The 17,074-nt window shown below is 37.8% G+C and overlaps 1 protein-coding gene across 2 annotated transcripts in view; it reads left to right on the forward strand.

Moving 5' to 3' along the window:
* The window catches only part of SRGAP1 (SLIT-ROBO Rho GTPase activating protein 1), a 247,823-nt gene that overhangs the window by 204,558 nt on the left and 26,191 nt on the right, over positions 1-17,074 (forward strand). Inside the window, exons 12-15 of one of the 2 annotated variants that reach the window (XM_081060579.1) lie at positions 2,029-2,131; positions 5,658-5,718; positions 5,883-5,960; positions 8,372-8,506. In XM_081060579.1, the coding sequence (XP_080916705.1) occupies positions 2,029-2,131; positions 5,658-5,718; positions 5,883-5,960; positions 8,372-8,506 (377 nt within the window). Of the gene's footprint in view, positions 1-2,028; positions 2,132-2,641; positions 2,676-5,657; positions 5,719-5,882; positions 5,961-8,371; positions 8,507-17,074 lie in introns of both variants that reach the window. The other variant, XM_081060580.1, reaches the window with a different exon arrangement.

Consider the following 17,074-nt stretch of genomic DNA (forward strand, 5'->3'; position numbering starts at 1 on the left):
TCTTATTCTCTTAGCTTTGTTAACTGCTCCAGATATCACCATATGTTGGACCCTTGTTATAATAACCATTGTTTCTAGTTTCTATATTTGATGCTTTGCTATCTTGGGACCTTGCTGACGCTGAAGAGACTGCCCCTCTGAGGGTTAGGCCATGCCTACGGATAGTGTAAAGGACTTGTTTGCAAGTGTGCCTTTTGTATAATATACAAACCAACCAATCCAGAGCCTGTCCGTCCCCTCAGCCAACCCCTTTATCTAGCTTTCACACTCAGGGACACTCTTCCCATTCCCAAATCACCCAAAGGTCAGATACCAGACAAAGAGAGACAGCTCTTATGCCCTAGAGCCCACCAAAATTATTCCAACTAGCGCTTGGTCCTCCCCACGAGAACTACGGCCAAGGCTCTCGTCCACATTTTCGCTCACTCCCTCTGCCTCCTGACTGAGCCTGCTGCTTTCCCACGTGACCCCCACATAGTGGCTTACCCCTCCTGTTGAGAACTGTGAGTAAAAAAAAACTGTCTTTTCAATGACAGTTGTCTTCTGATCTGTTGACCTCACCACCCCTGAATAAAAATAAAGTCTAAAACCCTTCTAAAATAACAAAGAGTGGATGAAATCAGGCACATATGGTTAAATTTCTTGGTGGGCAATTGTTTTCTGTTTTTTGTTTGTTTGTTTTAATCTACCAGATCCTTTCCTCTGTGAATGGCACAGAATTGAGTGTGTAAAAGAAACCTCAGAAATTCCAGCGGTGGCACATTATGACATGCTACCTGGTAGACATTTCCGTATTTCAAAGCTTCTTGACACTTGGCAGAAGCTCCCTTTACCTCCAGGACCATGGGACTTCAGGTGCCGCTTGCTGCGCCTGACTAGTCATGAGCCCACCTGCTGGGAGAGTTTTACAGTGTGGCTGTGGAAGGCTGTGTCAGCAAGTTTGTACCCCTCCCTGTCTTGCTTGTGGTAATGAAGCTACGCAGGCTTCCACATAAATTCTGAGCATTTTGTTTCTACACTCCTTTCTGAATCGAATGAACTAAAAAGGTAGTTCTTCTTAGCGAGTTTGCAGCTTACTGAAGAGCTTTACCTAATTTCCAAGTGTGACATACATCCTCATCTAAACCTTCCAAGTCAGAAATTTACATTGAAATGTCCAGAGAGGTCTTGGGACTCTTCATCCATGTATTCCATTCAGCACAGTTGTAGAAGTGGAGTCAGGCAATCCGGGACCTCTTTGCTCAAAAGAGAGAGGACAGAAGAGGTTCCCTCTCCAATTACAGAGCAAGACGATGCAGGGTTTCTAAATATAGAACATGGTACACTGGTCGTGCATATGCCACCAAAGCAAACTGACTGGAGATGGAGAGAGGCCAGAACGGAATAAATGGGGGCATCCTAATGTTCTACAAATATTTAGGCGATGAGATAGTTTGTTTTAAAGAAAGAACAATTCATGTGAACCTGTACACCCATCCCCGAGAAATAGCATTGAAACCCAACTCTGTCTTTTTACTTGCGATCTGTTAACAATTACTTTTGCAGATAATGAAATCCCATTAATACCTGGGGGATACTGAACAGAGGTGATGTTTGCATTGAAGAATTATAACTAAAAATATGGTATTTAATTTCTCATATTGGAATTTATGAGAGCCCTAATTTTTATGATCTGTCATATCTTTTGTGTGACTTGTAAGCCAAATAACACAAACCTTGGTTTGTAACACTTGGTCAAATAGCTCACAGTTCTATTTCGTGATGCTTATCATTTTGAAACAAACTAGCCAATAAATGTCAACTACAACATACAAGAAAAGAATAGTCTGAATGAATAGCTTGTATGGGTTTTGATACAGAAGTAAAAGTAAATACATGGGAAAGGGGAAGGACTATTCCCCCCCTGCATGGGTGGGAATGGGGAGGGAATACAGAATTCCTGTGTTTTATAATTTTGATGTGACCTATGGGTGTTTCATTTATTGTTTGATTTCTGCTATGCTCAGTAATTATATTCCCTTCCCTTAGGCCTCCAAATGTTCCCCCTAAGCCCCAGAAACACAGGAAGTCCAGACCCCGCTCACAGTATAATGCTAAGTTGTTTAATGGGGATTTGGAAACGTTCGTCAAGGTACTGGCACCAGCCATCTGGGTGGCTGTTCTCCATGCTTCTGACTATAATGGTCTCAGCCTCTCATAAAAGGAGGCAGGTCATTATGTCCAAGTCTGTCCTGGGGCTCTTTGCTTTCCCAGAAAATCAATATAATATTTCCTGAAGTCAGAGAGAAAAGAATATTTGGTTTGAGTGCCTTCAGAAGAGGAAGTAACTGTGGGTATTCTGTGGGCAAAAGAGAAAGCCCTCTTTATTAAAAAAAAAAAAAAAAGACTATAACTTGTACAAAAAGGAAAAGAGCTACCTGATAAAATGTTTGTTTTTACTCATGCAAATGGGATGGCACAAAATATATTTTTAAAGTCCATTGTCAGGGTAGCTCTGAAAATCAGCAGGAGTTTTGGTTTCCCATGACTTGAGGAATTCATTATATTGGATAAATTGTAAGACCCTGTGGTCTGTATCTTGTATCTCTGCTGTGTTTACTCTGTCTTCTTTTTCATCCTGTATTTCTGATAATGCTTCTAGCCGAGGACGAAGGAACTCGCACGCGAGACATCAGGTATAGTGCTAGAGGGAAGGGAGGACACAGCCTCTTTCACTCTTGGTATCATTTTCAATCATAGTCATGCTTGGCTTTAATTAGGTTTTTTAAGGTGTTTAAAAGAGAAATGTTTGCAGTTGGAAATTAGGTTTATAAGTAAGCTTTACTGAGAAAGAAATTGTAGAAATCAAACACTGATTTAAGAGTAGTCTTCTCTAGTAAAACTGGATAAACCATTAGTTTTTATATTATGTATTTGGCAAACGTACCAAATTTGAGACAGTGACTTTTATTAAGGAAAGTCAATGTTAAATACCAAAGGCACGTTTAATTCGGACCCTTACGCAAATTTTACAAAACAGAGAAGAACTTTTGTCTTTCATAGCTAACATTTGATGACATGGGCTGTAGTGTTTCTGAAGACTAAATTTATATCGGAAACCATTGCTAATTTCCCTTAATGTTATAGATATCTTACTGTCTTAATAATATATTACAGACATCATTCTTTAAAGACAGATCTTTTATTAAATATGTACACAAATGGTTTAAAAACGTATGTGTGTGCGCCCATGTGGCATGTGTATGAACAGGTAAATAGATACATACATACATGGAGAGGTTGGATACCACTGGCAGTCTTAAAAATGAACCCTAATCCTGGAATTAAGTGAAAGGCCCCTAGACAACCTAAGTAGCAATCACGAATGCACTGCCGTAAGCCTTAAACCCAGAAGAGCCTTATTGGCTCTAATTTAATATAAAATTATTGTCAAATTTGATTATCTTGTTTCCCAGCCCAGGGCTTATAAGCAGGGGCAAATTAGACGGAGAGAAGGGAATGATAAAATGAAAGCACTGAGATGTGCAGCTGATAGCCTGCCAGAGAGAATGAGAATATAGGAAAGCTCCAAAAAGCAGATGTATGACTCCGTTGTATCTGACAACACAGTATGAGAATGACTGCTTAAGATGATAGAAAAGCACATGTTGCATTTTTAAAAGATTAAGAACAGTTAAAGGAAACCAAATTTAGGTACTAAAGAAGGAGTAAACCAGTTATGGGAAATTCACTGAAGTGAACCCTTCACCATCCCAGATGGCACATTAAATGATCTTTGGTAATGGCAATCATACAGCGGATACAGAGATCTCTAGACTTCTGAAAAGTGCTCCATCATGGAGGTCCCCACAATATCACTGAGAGACAGCAGGAGCAAAACCGTTTTTCCTCTTTCAACCATGGGGAAACTGAGGTATAAAGGGGTTTGTTTGAATGGTAGGTGGAACACAGCTCATTTTCTCACTTGTAAAATATTCTACCAAAGCAACTGGCATCCATGAAATTAAAACACACATACGTACTCATTACTTTTTGACTCCAATATTCATTATATCAGAATGAAACATTGATAATAGCTAAAAGATCAGCAATTACTTGAGTAAATGTAAAGACAAAAATATTTTAAGGAATATGCAAACCTAAGGCGTTTTTATTTAGAACTATTTTAGTGCAAACATTTCCCTTTTAATAACCTTATATTCTTTGTTTTTCTTTTTGTTTTAAACTAAGTTCAGCAGAGATGCAAATTAATATTCTCCTTTTATCACTTACATCTAAATATTTGTTGCTGTTTTAGATTACAGTGTTACATGAATTGGTCAGATAAAAGTTACTTCCCCTAAACCATACTCGTTTCTTGAAAAACCTCCTCACATATTCAGTGGGTCTTGATCCAATACATCGTTATTTTTGAGCCAACTAGTCCACACTAAAAAGAGTTTTTATTCTTAAGGACCTTCTTTAAAAAAATTAATAAAGTTTATATTCCCAGAAAAACTTAATGCAGTCTCCAGAAGTAATTTAATCATTAACTGGTTTATACACTGCTTAGATTGTCTTAAAACCTAAAATAAAACTGTTCCTCAAGTAGTGTGTTTCCCAGTCTAGGAATAGTAAAGAGTTTAAATTGCTGAGCCACATTATTTCCAATTCTTCCCCTGTGGCTTAATTGGAAAGGTTAATGGATTCTGAATTATTCCAATATATTAAGACAACCACATTCTTCTTGTGTTTCAGAATAAAATCCTCATGAATTAGTACCTGATGTCAGCTAATCATTTTGAACCTCCCTGTTTCCATTGAAGATCTAATTTCTGAAAGAGCAGTCTTAAAAAAAAGTACATGAAAAATAACTCCATCGTCAGTAACCTTCTTTAACTACATGGAGTGCATGGCATTGATACATATTTAACTGTGACCTCTGTAGCTCCTTCATCTCATTTGTCATCCATCCTATTCATGTTTTAAACCATTTCCAGAATTCACATTTGTTCAGTATAGTACTCTAACTATATTACAAGATGTGGGGAAAGATGGCCAAAAAGTGTTCCTTCCTAAGAAAATGAGATATACTGGGCACAAAGGCAAAAATTGCCTTTGTGCAATTTTTTTGCTTAATCCTTAAAACATAAAAAAATAATAATAACAGTGAAAAACCTATAAGGATGAGTAAGTTCTGGTGCAAACTAAATAAATACACGACACATTATCAGCATCTATAAAGCAATTCTCATACCATGCATCTGGCGACAAGTCCAGCCAGTCCGTCCTAGGATACTATGGTCAGAATACACAGAGTTCTTTTTAGGTCCATTAGATTAATATTTACAAAATAACCTTTTTAAAAACTGAGTGATTCTTATGTTTGTTTTGGTATGTGAGCCTTACTGTGAGTGGAAGAGATGAATTAGCTTTGACATCTCTAGGCACAAGAGAGTTAAACTGAAGCAGGATTGCCTTAAATGTATTTAGTTTGGTTTGTTCCAGAACTGAAACATACCTTCAATTAAATATAATTGTATTTGGAGACTTTGTGGAATATTTTAGAAGGGGTGTATGTGGAAACAATCATCTGGAAGAGTAAAAATCACTCACTATTATGCTGTGTGATTTATGTCTCTCCCTTGCAGTTAACTGGTTTCCATCTCTTTACCCAGGACTCAGGACAGATCATCCCCCTCATTGTGGAAAGTTGTATTCGGTTCATCAATCTCTACGGTAAGCCATACACTACAGAAGTCTTATTTTTTGGAGAAAAAAAAAAATCACTAGGAGTATTTCAAATAATGTGTTTTTCCATTTAATATTTAATGATTGAGAAAGGGGGAACCTTAGAGGATGGGATGCCATCTTTCACCCTTTTTCCCTTCTGTTCCCTTTAGGTCTTCAGCATCAGGGGATTTTCAGAGTGTCTGGTTCCCAGGTGGAGGTCAATGACATTAAAAATTCATTCGAGAGAGGTAATTGCGGGTCTGTACCTATAAGCAAGCCATGTTAAAAAGTCTTCATTTTCTGGATAGTGAAGTGGCGTACTCATTCTGTGTACATTTAAAGCCTTTCTCTTTGCATTTACTTCATTTTGGATATTGAGGTAAGAATCTATTTATAATAGCTGAGAAATAAAGCCAAAATCATAATGCTCTGTTATTAGGTATAGAAAAGCCTGTGAGCTTCGTATCCTGATTTAGAACGGGCAGTGATAAGCCTCAGCACGTGTGACAAAGGTGGCACATGAAAGCATTTTAGAACAGTGGCAAGACCTGCCCTGGGCCTAGAGAGCAGGTCTTTGAGGCAACTCATCCCAGCTTCACTTCTATGATCTTTGTCAGGAACTCTTTTCTTCCTCTTATTACCATCCCCAGACTCCATCCCAGGTTGGTGCCTTACTCTTGTTCACAATTGGCTGTCAAATATGTCCTCTTAGGGGCCGGCACAGTGGCTTACGCGGTTAGAGCTCCATGCTCCTAAGACCAAAGGCTGCCAATTTGATTCCCACATGGGCCAGTGGGCTCGCAACCACAAGGTTGCCGGTTCGACTCCTCGACCCCCTGCAACTAACAACGGCAACTGGAACTGGAGCTGAACTGCATCCTCCACAACTAAGATTGAAAGGACAACAACTTACTTGGAAAAAAGTCCTGGAAATATACACTGTTCCCCAATAAAGTCCTGTTCCCCTTCCTCAATAAAATCTTTAATATATACATATATACACATATATATATATATACGTATATATACATGTATATGTATATATATCCTTCTATTCTGTTAGTTAGCCCACTATGATTGCAAGGCCATACACTTTTGTGTCAAGCAAACCTAGAATCACATCAGACTCTTTCATTTACTAATCGTGTGATTTGGGTCAAGATACTCACCCCTCGGTGTCCTGCAAAATTCCAGGATTGGTGTGAGGATTAGGAAGGTCTAATCCATGTAAATCCCTAACTCTTTAGCAACAGGCTCTTAGTTATTAATGTTCTCTAATTATAATCTGGATACATCTGCATCTTCCTTCCTGTGCTTGGACGTCAGGCTGAGAATGCAGAGCAGGGAGGGGCGCCATGGCGTGGAGACAGGGCTCCTTTCTCTCTCAGTCCCATTTCCCCTGGCCTCGTTTGGCAGAGAGCCTTTGAAAGTCTGAAACCTTGGTTGAAGAGTGGACTTGGAGCCAGACTGTTTCCCTGTTCTGAGTTCTCTAACTGATACGATGTGTAGCGCAGAGCGGCCTCCCCCGCCAGCAGCTAAGTGGTCTCAGCCTGTAACGCTGACCACATGCAGGGTGAGGTGGAATGTAGTACAGCATCAGGTTCCCATGCCAGCCACCACAGGCATTATTATTTTTCCTTGGAAATTCCCCTGATGTTTGTTATTTGTTTGTGATCTCTTTGGGTGAGGCTTTCTCACCCTGGGCAAAAAAAAAATATTTTGGTAAATTCATGTTTAATGATTTCCCACTCTAGGAGCAGAGAAAAGGTAATGCAGGTCCCTGAAAATAAACTGCCCTGAGAGGCAAAATAAATAACTTTAACTGCCATGTACAATTTTTGTGAACTTTAGAAGAGCAGTCTTGTGAAAAAAAAAAAAAAGGAGCTTGATTTAAGTCTGCATAGTATTATATTGAACTTCTTAAGGATTTTGTCTCAATTTAATTCTCAGGGAGATAGACTAGCCAGCCCTTTACGTAATATTTTAAAACTGCTTACCATAAAGAATAATGTAATTTCCTATTGTAATATATTTTTAAAATTTCCACTTTGTATACAAATTCCTTGGTACTGCGAAGGGTACAGTTTCAAATTCCCCTTTCTGATTTCAGAATCTTTCAGTGCTGAAGGCAGCTTTCAGATATGCTGTGAACACCACCTTGCCACTTTGGGAAACACTTACTTATTTAATTGTAGGTGTTCACAGTTAGGTGAAAGCTACAATATTTCTCATACATTTTGCTGATCCATGTAGCATAGCCAGACAGGCCTATATTGTGTCTTTTTTCCCAGTAAGTTAAGAAACACAGAACGTAGTATTTGAATTCATGTCAAACTAAGATTACAGATTTTAGCTTCCCAAAAAAAAAAAAAAAAGTCGGGTAAAATTTTTAAATCCCACAATATTTTATTTTAAGATTTTGGTAACTTGTAAGGGATTATTTGGTAGCATAAGATTTTTTAAAAAGCTTTATTTTAGTCAACTATTTTTAAGTTAATCATGGGTTGGGATATCTAAGCCAATTATTTTCATTTTAGTACCATATAATCTTTCATAAAGTATAATTAAAAGATACATGTATATATAGAAATGTGTGTGTATAGAAACATATTTTTGTTCAGAGGAAAAAGAAACTGCATGCAACTAATTTTTTTTTCAGGTGAAAACCCTTTGGCTGATGAGCAGAGTAACCACGATATTAACTCAGTTGCTGGCGTTCTGAAGCTCTACTTCCGTGGGCTGGAAAACCCCCTCTTTCCTAAGGAAAGATTTAATGATCTGATTTCTTGTATCAGTAAGTGGATTTTTAGTGTTTTTTTTAAGTCTTTTCCCACCAGAATTGTTTTCACTCACCAATTTCCTGGAAAAGGCAGTGGCCCCTCTCCACATACTCTCCGCCCTCCCCCCACCATTACCACCAAGTTTCTGTGACCATTTGTTTTCTTTCTGGATCCAGCGTGAGTCATCCTCCCAGCTGTGGCCTCACCCTTAGCTGAGTGGGCTTTGCTCCTGAACTTGCTCTGACTCTGTAGGGCCCAAGAGTTTCCCACTGAGTGGCTAGAATAAAGCAGAAAGGCAGGTTCCAAACAGGTAAGAGAGAGGAGGACATTGTAAGCATGGAAATATAACTTCTTTTTGACTTTTGGTTCTCCACCAGTCTTAGGAGTGGGGTAATTTATCTATCTTGAATATTACTTCAAGAATAAGGTAAAAAGAAATATGTGGTCATTATTACAGTGCAGGATCACCAGGTGGTAATTACCTGTCAGTGGGCATCCCCAGCTAATTGGCAAAGTTGATCTGGGGCTGTGGATGATATGTTATGAAACCAATAATCATCGGCAGAGTAAAGCATGGCTGTTTTCTTCAGTGGGGGCTTTTGATACTAGAGGAAGGAAGATGAAAATAATTTTGGGAATTAGATATTAAACATAATTAAGTTTCATACATCTAAATATGTAGAGTCCCTTGAATTCTATTTGCCCAGGCAAGGGTCTAGAGCTGACTTGACTTAAATCACACAGTGAGGGCTTTTGTATGAATCAAGCTTTACTCTAATGAGGAAACCTCCTATCCCCCGACTTTCCAACCTCCCACCTGAATCAACAAGTTCTATTGACTTGACCTCAAAAAAATCTCTCTGCTTAGCCCTCCTTGCCCATTCCCATCCCAGTTTCTCCCTGGGGCTGTTGTTACAGCCTCTTAAGTGGATTCCCTATTTCTAGGTTTTGCCTTCTCTCCCCACCCTTCACTTCATTCCGTAGATTCGAAAGGACAAGTTGAGTTATATCACTCCCATCCATCCGCCTCCCGCTTAAACCCATTTCAGTCTTGCCCACCATGGTATGGCCGATTCATAGAATTTAATTTCGTTATCTGACCTCTTTCTACTTCTGTATGCTTATCTCCTGCCACCTCTGCCCTGTTTACTTTGTATGCCAGCAATAGCAAAATAAGCATGCCGGGCCATTTCCCACCTCCATGCCGTTGCCCGTGCTGTTTCGTCTGCTATCCTTGATAGCCATTTGACATCTGCTATGGTGGCTTTGCTGAACTGACTGGTACTTCTCCTAGAACACCACCCTCCCCACCACCCAACACTCCTCTGTGAGTGTTCCACTGTGTACCTATGTCTATAATTTTCTTAACCACCCCACTTTGCAATGTTTTTAACCCCACTGCCTCCCTGTACTAGCAAGAGAGTTCAGGGAAGAGGATGAGAAGATAGGCTCTGGACTCAAACAGCCTAGGTCCAAATCCCACGTCCAAATGGCTCACCAGCTGTGTGCCCTTAGGCAAATCTCTGCGCCTCAGTTTCATCAGCTATAAAATAGGGAGAATATTAGGTGATGTATCATAGGGTTGTGAGAATTAAATGAGTTAATACATGTAAAGTGCCAAGAAGAGTGCCTGGCAGAGTTTGTTCAATGAAAGGCCTATAGTTAAGTTCTATAGGCCTCTAAGGTCTTATTGGATTATTCAGTTTTGTAGTCCCAACCGTTGGCATAGTTAATTCTAGGCACATAGTAAGTGTGTAATTCATGGTTATTAAATCAAATTTAAATGAAATGAAGAGTCAAAATTCCACCAAAATTCTTTTGTTGGCATTTATGCCTATAGTCTTGGCTCTCGTTGGGTATGAATTCACTAGTCGTAATTACCTTCCCCCTCACCCCATACAGTTTGATGTCTTGTGTGGAATTCAGAACTGTGTCTCTGTGTCCATTCCAAGGTCCTTGCATAATCTGAGTCATCTCGGTTGGCCTCTGACCCAGCTGGAAAGAACTGAAAAGGAGGTGTCACACTTCTGGAATTCTCCTTTGGCCATGTCCAAAGATTTCCCTCACATCTTAGCCAGAAAGCTTAAATCTGGAAAAATAATAAGCATTCTACAATGCTTAGAGGTTTCCTAGGTACATACATATTAACGTTTATACATGTACCAGTTGGATAAAGAACATTGGGCTACATTGTCAGCTACTGTTGTAAAATTATTTCACACTTTCATTGGATGAGAAATATTATTTCTTTGTGGTTATTAAAAGCTGAAGCCATAGCATTGGAAATATCTAGATTCAAATCCTAGCATTCCCACTTAACAGTTTTGTAATCTTGGGCAGAGATTAATACTTAATCTTATTGAATATCTGTTTGTTTGTCTACTTCATAGAGTCTGTGTGGAGAATAAATGAGATAATCCATATAAAGTGTTTAGCATCGTGCCTGGCACATAGTCAGCCCCAATAAGTGATGCTAGCTGTCATCATTATAACTATTAACAACTGCTCCTGCTGTAAACTCAGGTCACATATGCCAATACCTGGGTTAGCCACTTACCATTCTGTCTGTTCTGCTAAACATGTGCTTCTTTGACATAATTACCTCATGCATTTGAAAACAATGTTAGTATAACCCACAGGTTGTGTTGGTTCCAGCATGATTTTACCCAGCACATTACACGTTTTGTAACAATACAAGACAAGTGTTCCACAATTAAAGAGTTAGCCTTAGCAAAATATGAAGAGACCTTCAGGGAAAAATGGAAAATCCACAGAAATATCTTCCTTTCATGCAAGTAGTGTCTTACATGAAATGCTGCAAGTACAAAGGAAGAAGCTACAAAGACATTTACCCCTGTATTAGGACAAGGGATTGATAATCCTTGGGTTAAATTTTATGAACATAGTCTCTATTGGAAACGAATACCGTCCAGGACCTACCTCTCAAAGAAGCAGGAGCCCTGGGGTTTAGGCTGATAAGGATGACAGGTGCACACACCAGTAGAGAGTTCACTGTGCTGGTAATTTAAGCAGGATTGTTAATGTTTTTGTTAGTGCTCTGGTAACAAACTTTCATAGGTGTTAAGCAGTCTGTCCCAACCAACCCGACTTTTCCCCATAAGTCCTATTATTTTTAGTGCACAGTTTTGCAGAATAGGATGTTTTCAAGAGCATGTAATGGTACATATATAACAACCCCTTTTCTTCCAACATCTAATCCCTTAAGAAAAAGAGGGGATTCCTGACTATTACTGAGTTATCTCTAGGTAAGCACTTTCTTTTACCAGTATGACCATGATGTATCTGTATTTTTGCTGGATTTTCAGTTAATTCCGTAATATATCCATGATTTTATCCTCTCTTTGATATTACAAACTTTTGGTGATTTGAACCATTGGTTAAACCTACAATGTGGAAAACTTTTCTGGGGATTCAGTCTTGATTTTTGCATTCAAAGGGCTTAAAACCCAGTAGCAGAGATAAGACATTCACAAATAAATACAATCTAAATTAGTATGTGATACAAGCCCAAAGATTTAGAAGTTTTAGGGGAGAGAGAGAGATCTCAAGGAGATCGATTGTTTTTATTCATGTCATATTCTCCTAGAATTGCCATAATTGGACTTGATTTTCCCTGTTAAGGTAATTGCATGTGACAGTTATTTTGTATACAAAAATCTTCCCTTTTCATCTTTTCTAAGAGTTTACATAACCCTCTGGAACACCGACTACTTTTTGCTTACCTATATTTGGATTGTTTGGGGAAAGGTTTTTTGTTTTTTTTATGGTGAGTTATTCTTATACCATTTTTATGTCCCTAAATACCACATTCTTTGGAAGCTTGCAGTATATGCAGTAAAAGGGAATTGGTCTTAGCATTCTCTCTTTTTTTAATGTGCACTATTCCCCAATTGACTGCAAATTCCTTTTTAAAATCGCTTATCTGAAGACTCGGTGAACTCAAATGCAATCTAAATTTGAAGTGACAAACTTCGTAGTCTCTCAGTTTCTCACCCAAGGATTGTTTTATTTTTTTTTTAAACCATCCACTTTGTGAATGGTTTTGTGAATGCTCCAGATTATGCCCACACAGTCTGGGCAGCTTCTAGAATGTCTGTGTATTAAAGCTCTGAGATTCCCTAGGGCATAAGTCCAAGTGACTTGCTTAAGAAGAGCTACTCAAGCAATTCTTGGTCTACCCTGGCTGCCTCAGGACTGAGCCCAGATGAAACATTTGCACTTCATTTTCCATTATGTGTTATTATTACTTAGGGGACTACTCTGGACATGAGGAAACATTTTGGGGGATTTTTTTACCTGTCACAAAACCGGCAAGCAGTCAGTGTGGAATATGTGAAATATATACAAAAGCACATAGAAGAAAATAATGGTACTACCCATAGAGAACCAATGGTGTGTACACATTTTGTCGCATTTCCTTCTGCTCTTTTTCTATTCACGTGCTCATTCAACATCTTTTTAAAGCCAAAGTAGAAGTGTACTGTCCATTTTGTTCAGAACCACCCTTCTTTTTTGACTTTCTTAATTATAAAAAATTTCAAAGATCTACAAAAAGATACAGAAAAATATAATGACCCCAGTAGAAACAGTCACCTAGCTTTAACAGTTTTCATTTCTTGGACAAAATTAGCCCACCTATTCGCCTTCCATCATCCTTCTGACACTGTATCATATCACCTGTATGTAAGTATGTATCTCTGGGAGATAAGGACTCCTTTCTTTTTCTTTTTTAATACGTAAAACATATCTACAATACCATTATCATACCTAAAAAATAATAATTCATTACAATTATCAAATGGTCAGTTGATGCTTTGAAAAACTAGTTGTTATTATGCAATTAATATGCAATTACTGTAGAAAAATCAGAAAATAAACTGGAAAAACAAATCTGTAATTCCTCTACACAAAAATAATGTTAACTTTTTAGTCTTTCCAGATTTGTTCTATACATATACATATATCTATGTACTTTTAAAAGCAACTTATAGAGATGTAATTCTCATACCATAAAATCCATCCTTTAAGGTGTACAATTCAGTGGCTTTCATTGTATTCACAGGATTATGTAATCATCACCACAATCAATTTTAGAACATTTTCATGATTCCAAAAAGAAACCCCATTTCACAAACACTTCCCTTTTACCCATAACCAGCACCACCCTCAGGAGTAGGCAACCACTAATATACTTTTTAATCGCTAGAAATTTATTCTGGCCACTTCATAGAAATGGAATAATACAGTATGTCGTCTTTTGTGGCTGGCTGCATTCACTTAGCATAAAGGTTTAAGGTTCATCCATGTTGTAGCATGTTATCTGCACTTTATTTTATTGCCAGTGATATTCCATTGTATGGATATACCACAACAACATGCTTTTAATAAAAAAATTCATCATACCAAGTGGCTGCTAATGGATGTGAGATTTCTTTTTGAGGTGATGAAAATGTCCTAAAATTGATTGAGGTGTAATGGTTGATCAACTGTGAATGTGCTAAAACCCATTGAATTATACACTTTAAATGTGTGAATTATATGATATGTGAATTATATCTCAATACATCTGTCATTAAAAATTGTATCATACTATATTTGTTCTTTATAAACCACTTTTTAAATTTAATGATGTTATTGACATTTTGCCGTATCAGTAACATACATATTTTAAAATACAGATTTCAGTGGCAGTATAATGGTTTTTATTTTTCTTAACAAATCCCTTCGTTTTAGAAATTTAGGTTGTTTCCAGTGATTTTGCAATTATACAAAAATACTATGATGAGCCTCTTACTATGCACATCTATTTGGCCGTTTCTAATTGTTTCATGAAAAAAGCTTTTGAATTCTTTTCCTGGTACTCCCCTGTCTGTTTTTGTTGCTAAAAATTCTTTTAGCTTTATTGCAAACATGGTGGTTTTCTCTCTGAACTCTAAATGTGTTTGACACCTTATAGTAATTTTCTTAGGGATTCCTTTTATCCTTAAAAATATTAAATAGGCTTAGTATGTGAACTGAGTATGTAAAGCTTCCTAGGCTAAGACTCAGTTTCTTTGCTAACCTTAATATGGTAGGCAATTCAGCAGAAGGAGAAACATGATATTTCTACAATGTTACTATTTAACTCTGGCTTACTTCACAGAAGTCAATCTATTAATGGTTAGAGAGATTTGTAAGCATTTTCTTTCTTACCTAGAAGAGCAGTTGGTTACTCGTCTCAAGGCAAGGCTAAGATCCATTCAAATCTGCTAGTATATCTCTCTGTTTTTCTCCTTCCTTTCTTTCAAACACATACATTATTACACACACAAGTGATTAATATCTTGACATTGTTAGAACCTAACAATGAACGTAACAACATCCTCAGACTAGTAAATTCTCCTTGAATCCTGCTGTTCGGCTATGGAGCTCAGAAATATTTGTGTGCTTGTCTCTTAAATAAACCATTTCTAAATGTGGCCATTAATTCCCTTCCCTGTATTCATACTTGAGGATAAATTTGCATCTTGTGATTTGTCATTTGTTTTCTCACCAAGCAAAAGGTATGCAAATAATGCCACAGAAGAACTGGTATTTTCAGAGTAATGGCTATTTGAACTTTTTGCCGTTTTCTGAAGTAACTTATGTTTCATGGTGAATTTTTCACACGCATTTACGTGGAGCTGTCAGACCCCCATGCTGTGAAGTTGGGATGCTGACATGGGAACCTTGCGGTGCTAGAAACAGAACATACATTAGCTGAGGGAGCTTGGACCATGTGATCAAAACTGGATGAATGCCACTTCTATCTACTTACGTAAAATCCAAATTGTGGACACAAAGCCCAGCATAAAATGAAATACTGTTTTCCTCATGGACAACTTTTCTGAGGGGAAGAAAAGATCCATCTTTTCATGTAACAAAATTGTGAAAGACCATGAATTGCCACACTCAGAGCCAGCTAGGAATGTGCATTAATCAGTGTGTCGGTAGCAGTCATACATTTTGACCCACTAACTGGACTCTGGAGAGTACATGAGTCATTTGTACCAGCACAGGACTTCTGCAGCATGCATGCTGCAAGCCGGTGGAGCAACCAGTCCGATAATATCTGAGTCCTGCTCACAGCCGTCGTGGTCTGAGGCCTTTGGGATAGATAGACAGATTTACTACTACTTCAGGAATGCCAGTGATTCTGTTTTGCTTTGACTTATTTTTACTGTAGTGGCAGAGGATGTATGCCTCACTCAATTTTGTCTAATCTTTTTGGTGTCACTTTTTTATGTTCCTGCTGCTTTTCTCTCCTGAAATCTTTCATTTACATCTCACAGCACCCCCTCCCATCCTTTTGTTTTTTACTGTGGTAAAATACATATAACAAAATTCACCATTTTTAAGTGTACAGTTCTGTGGCATTAAATACATTCATGTTTTTGTGCCACCATCATCACCATCCATCTCCAGATCTTTTCATCGTCGCAAAGTGAAACTCTGTCCCCATTAAGCAATAACTACCCAGACCTTCCTCCCCCTAGACTCTGACAAACACGTTTCTACTTTATGTCTCTATGAATTTAACTACGCTAGATAAGCTTGTATAATTGCAATCATACAATACTTGTCTGTTTGTGTCTAGCTTATTTTACTTAGCATTATGTTTCAAAGTTTATCCAACTGTAGCATGTATCAGAATTTCATTCCTTTTTTAAGGCTGAATAATATTTTATTGAGTATATACCATATTTGTTTATCCATTTATCCATCAGTGAACATATGGGTTATTTCCACTTCTTGGCTGTTATGAATAATGCTGCTATGAAATTGGTACATAAATATCTGCTCTCCCGATTCTTTTTAAATAAAACTTTGAAACTGCCTTTAAGGGGTTGAACTGGGAGAAACGAGAGGATCTTGAAATAAGATTAAGCCTCTTGGATGTAATGCCTGTTTCCTCTTCTAGCCTGAAAATGACTTTCCCCCTATGGGATTTGACAAAGATTAAAGATCAATAAGACATTAAAAGTGGCCCCTTTTGCATTCTTTCCTGGCCTTTCCTTTTTTTCTTTTACTCTAGGATCCCAAAGCTACCTTTAAGCTGCTAAAACCCTCTCCCTCATAAAAGACCTTAACCTTACACTGAGAATTAGGTTGGAGAATCAGTAGACATTTAACTCTTAAAACATCCTCAGATTCTCCGTAAAGAATGGCAGAAGTCTTTTGTTGTTAATCATAACTTTTATATGGCTCTGTATGTGGCTGGAAACGAGTAGGGGGTATTGCCAATTAGAGGACCATTAATGGGATAGTTCGTCTTTCTAGTTTATTATTTACCTAAATATTTTAAACTTTGTGGCTGGTTTGAGGCAGAACTGTAAAATCATTTATGCACACACAATTTTAATGACCAGGAGAATAAAAGCAAGTAAATATCAGTGTTTACTTTTAAGAATGGGTCATCAGAAGTATAATTTCACCTTTGGGAGATTTTGCTTGTTTGTTGAGATAGACTTTATAGATACAGGTATGCTAAATCATCTTCTTATCTTAAAAGAGTCATTCTTTTTTTAAGAAAATCAGTTATT

Source organism: Rhinolophus hipposideros (assembly GCF_964194185.1).
Source record: "Rhinolophus hipposideros genome assembly, chromosome: 9".
NCBI lineage: Eukaryota > Metazoa > Chordata > Mammalia > Chiroptera > Rhinolophidae > Rhinolophus > Rhinolophus hipposideros.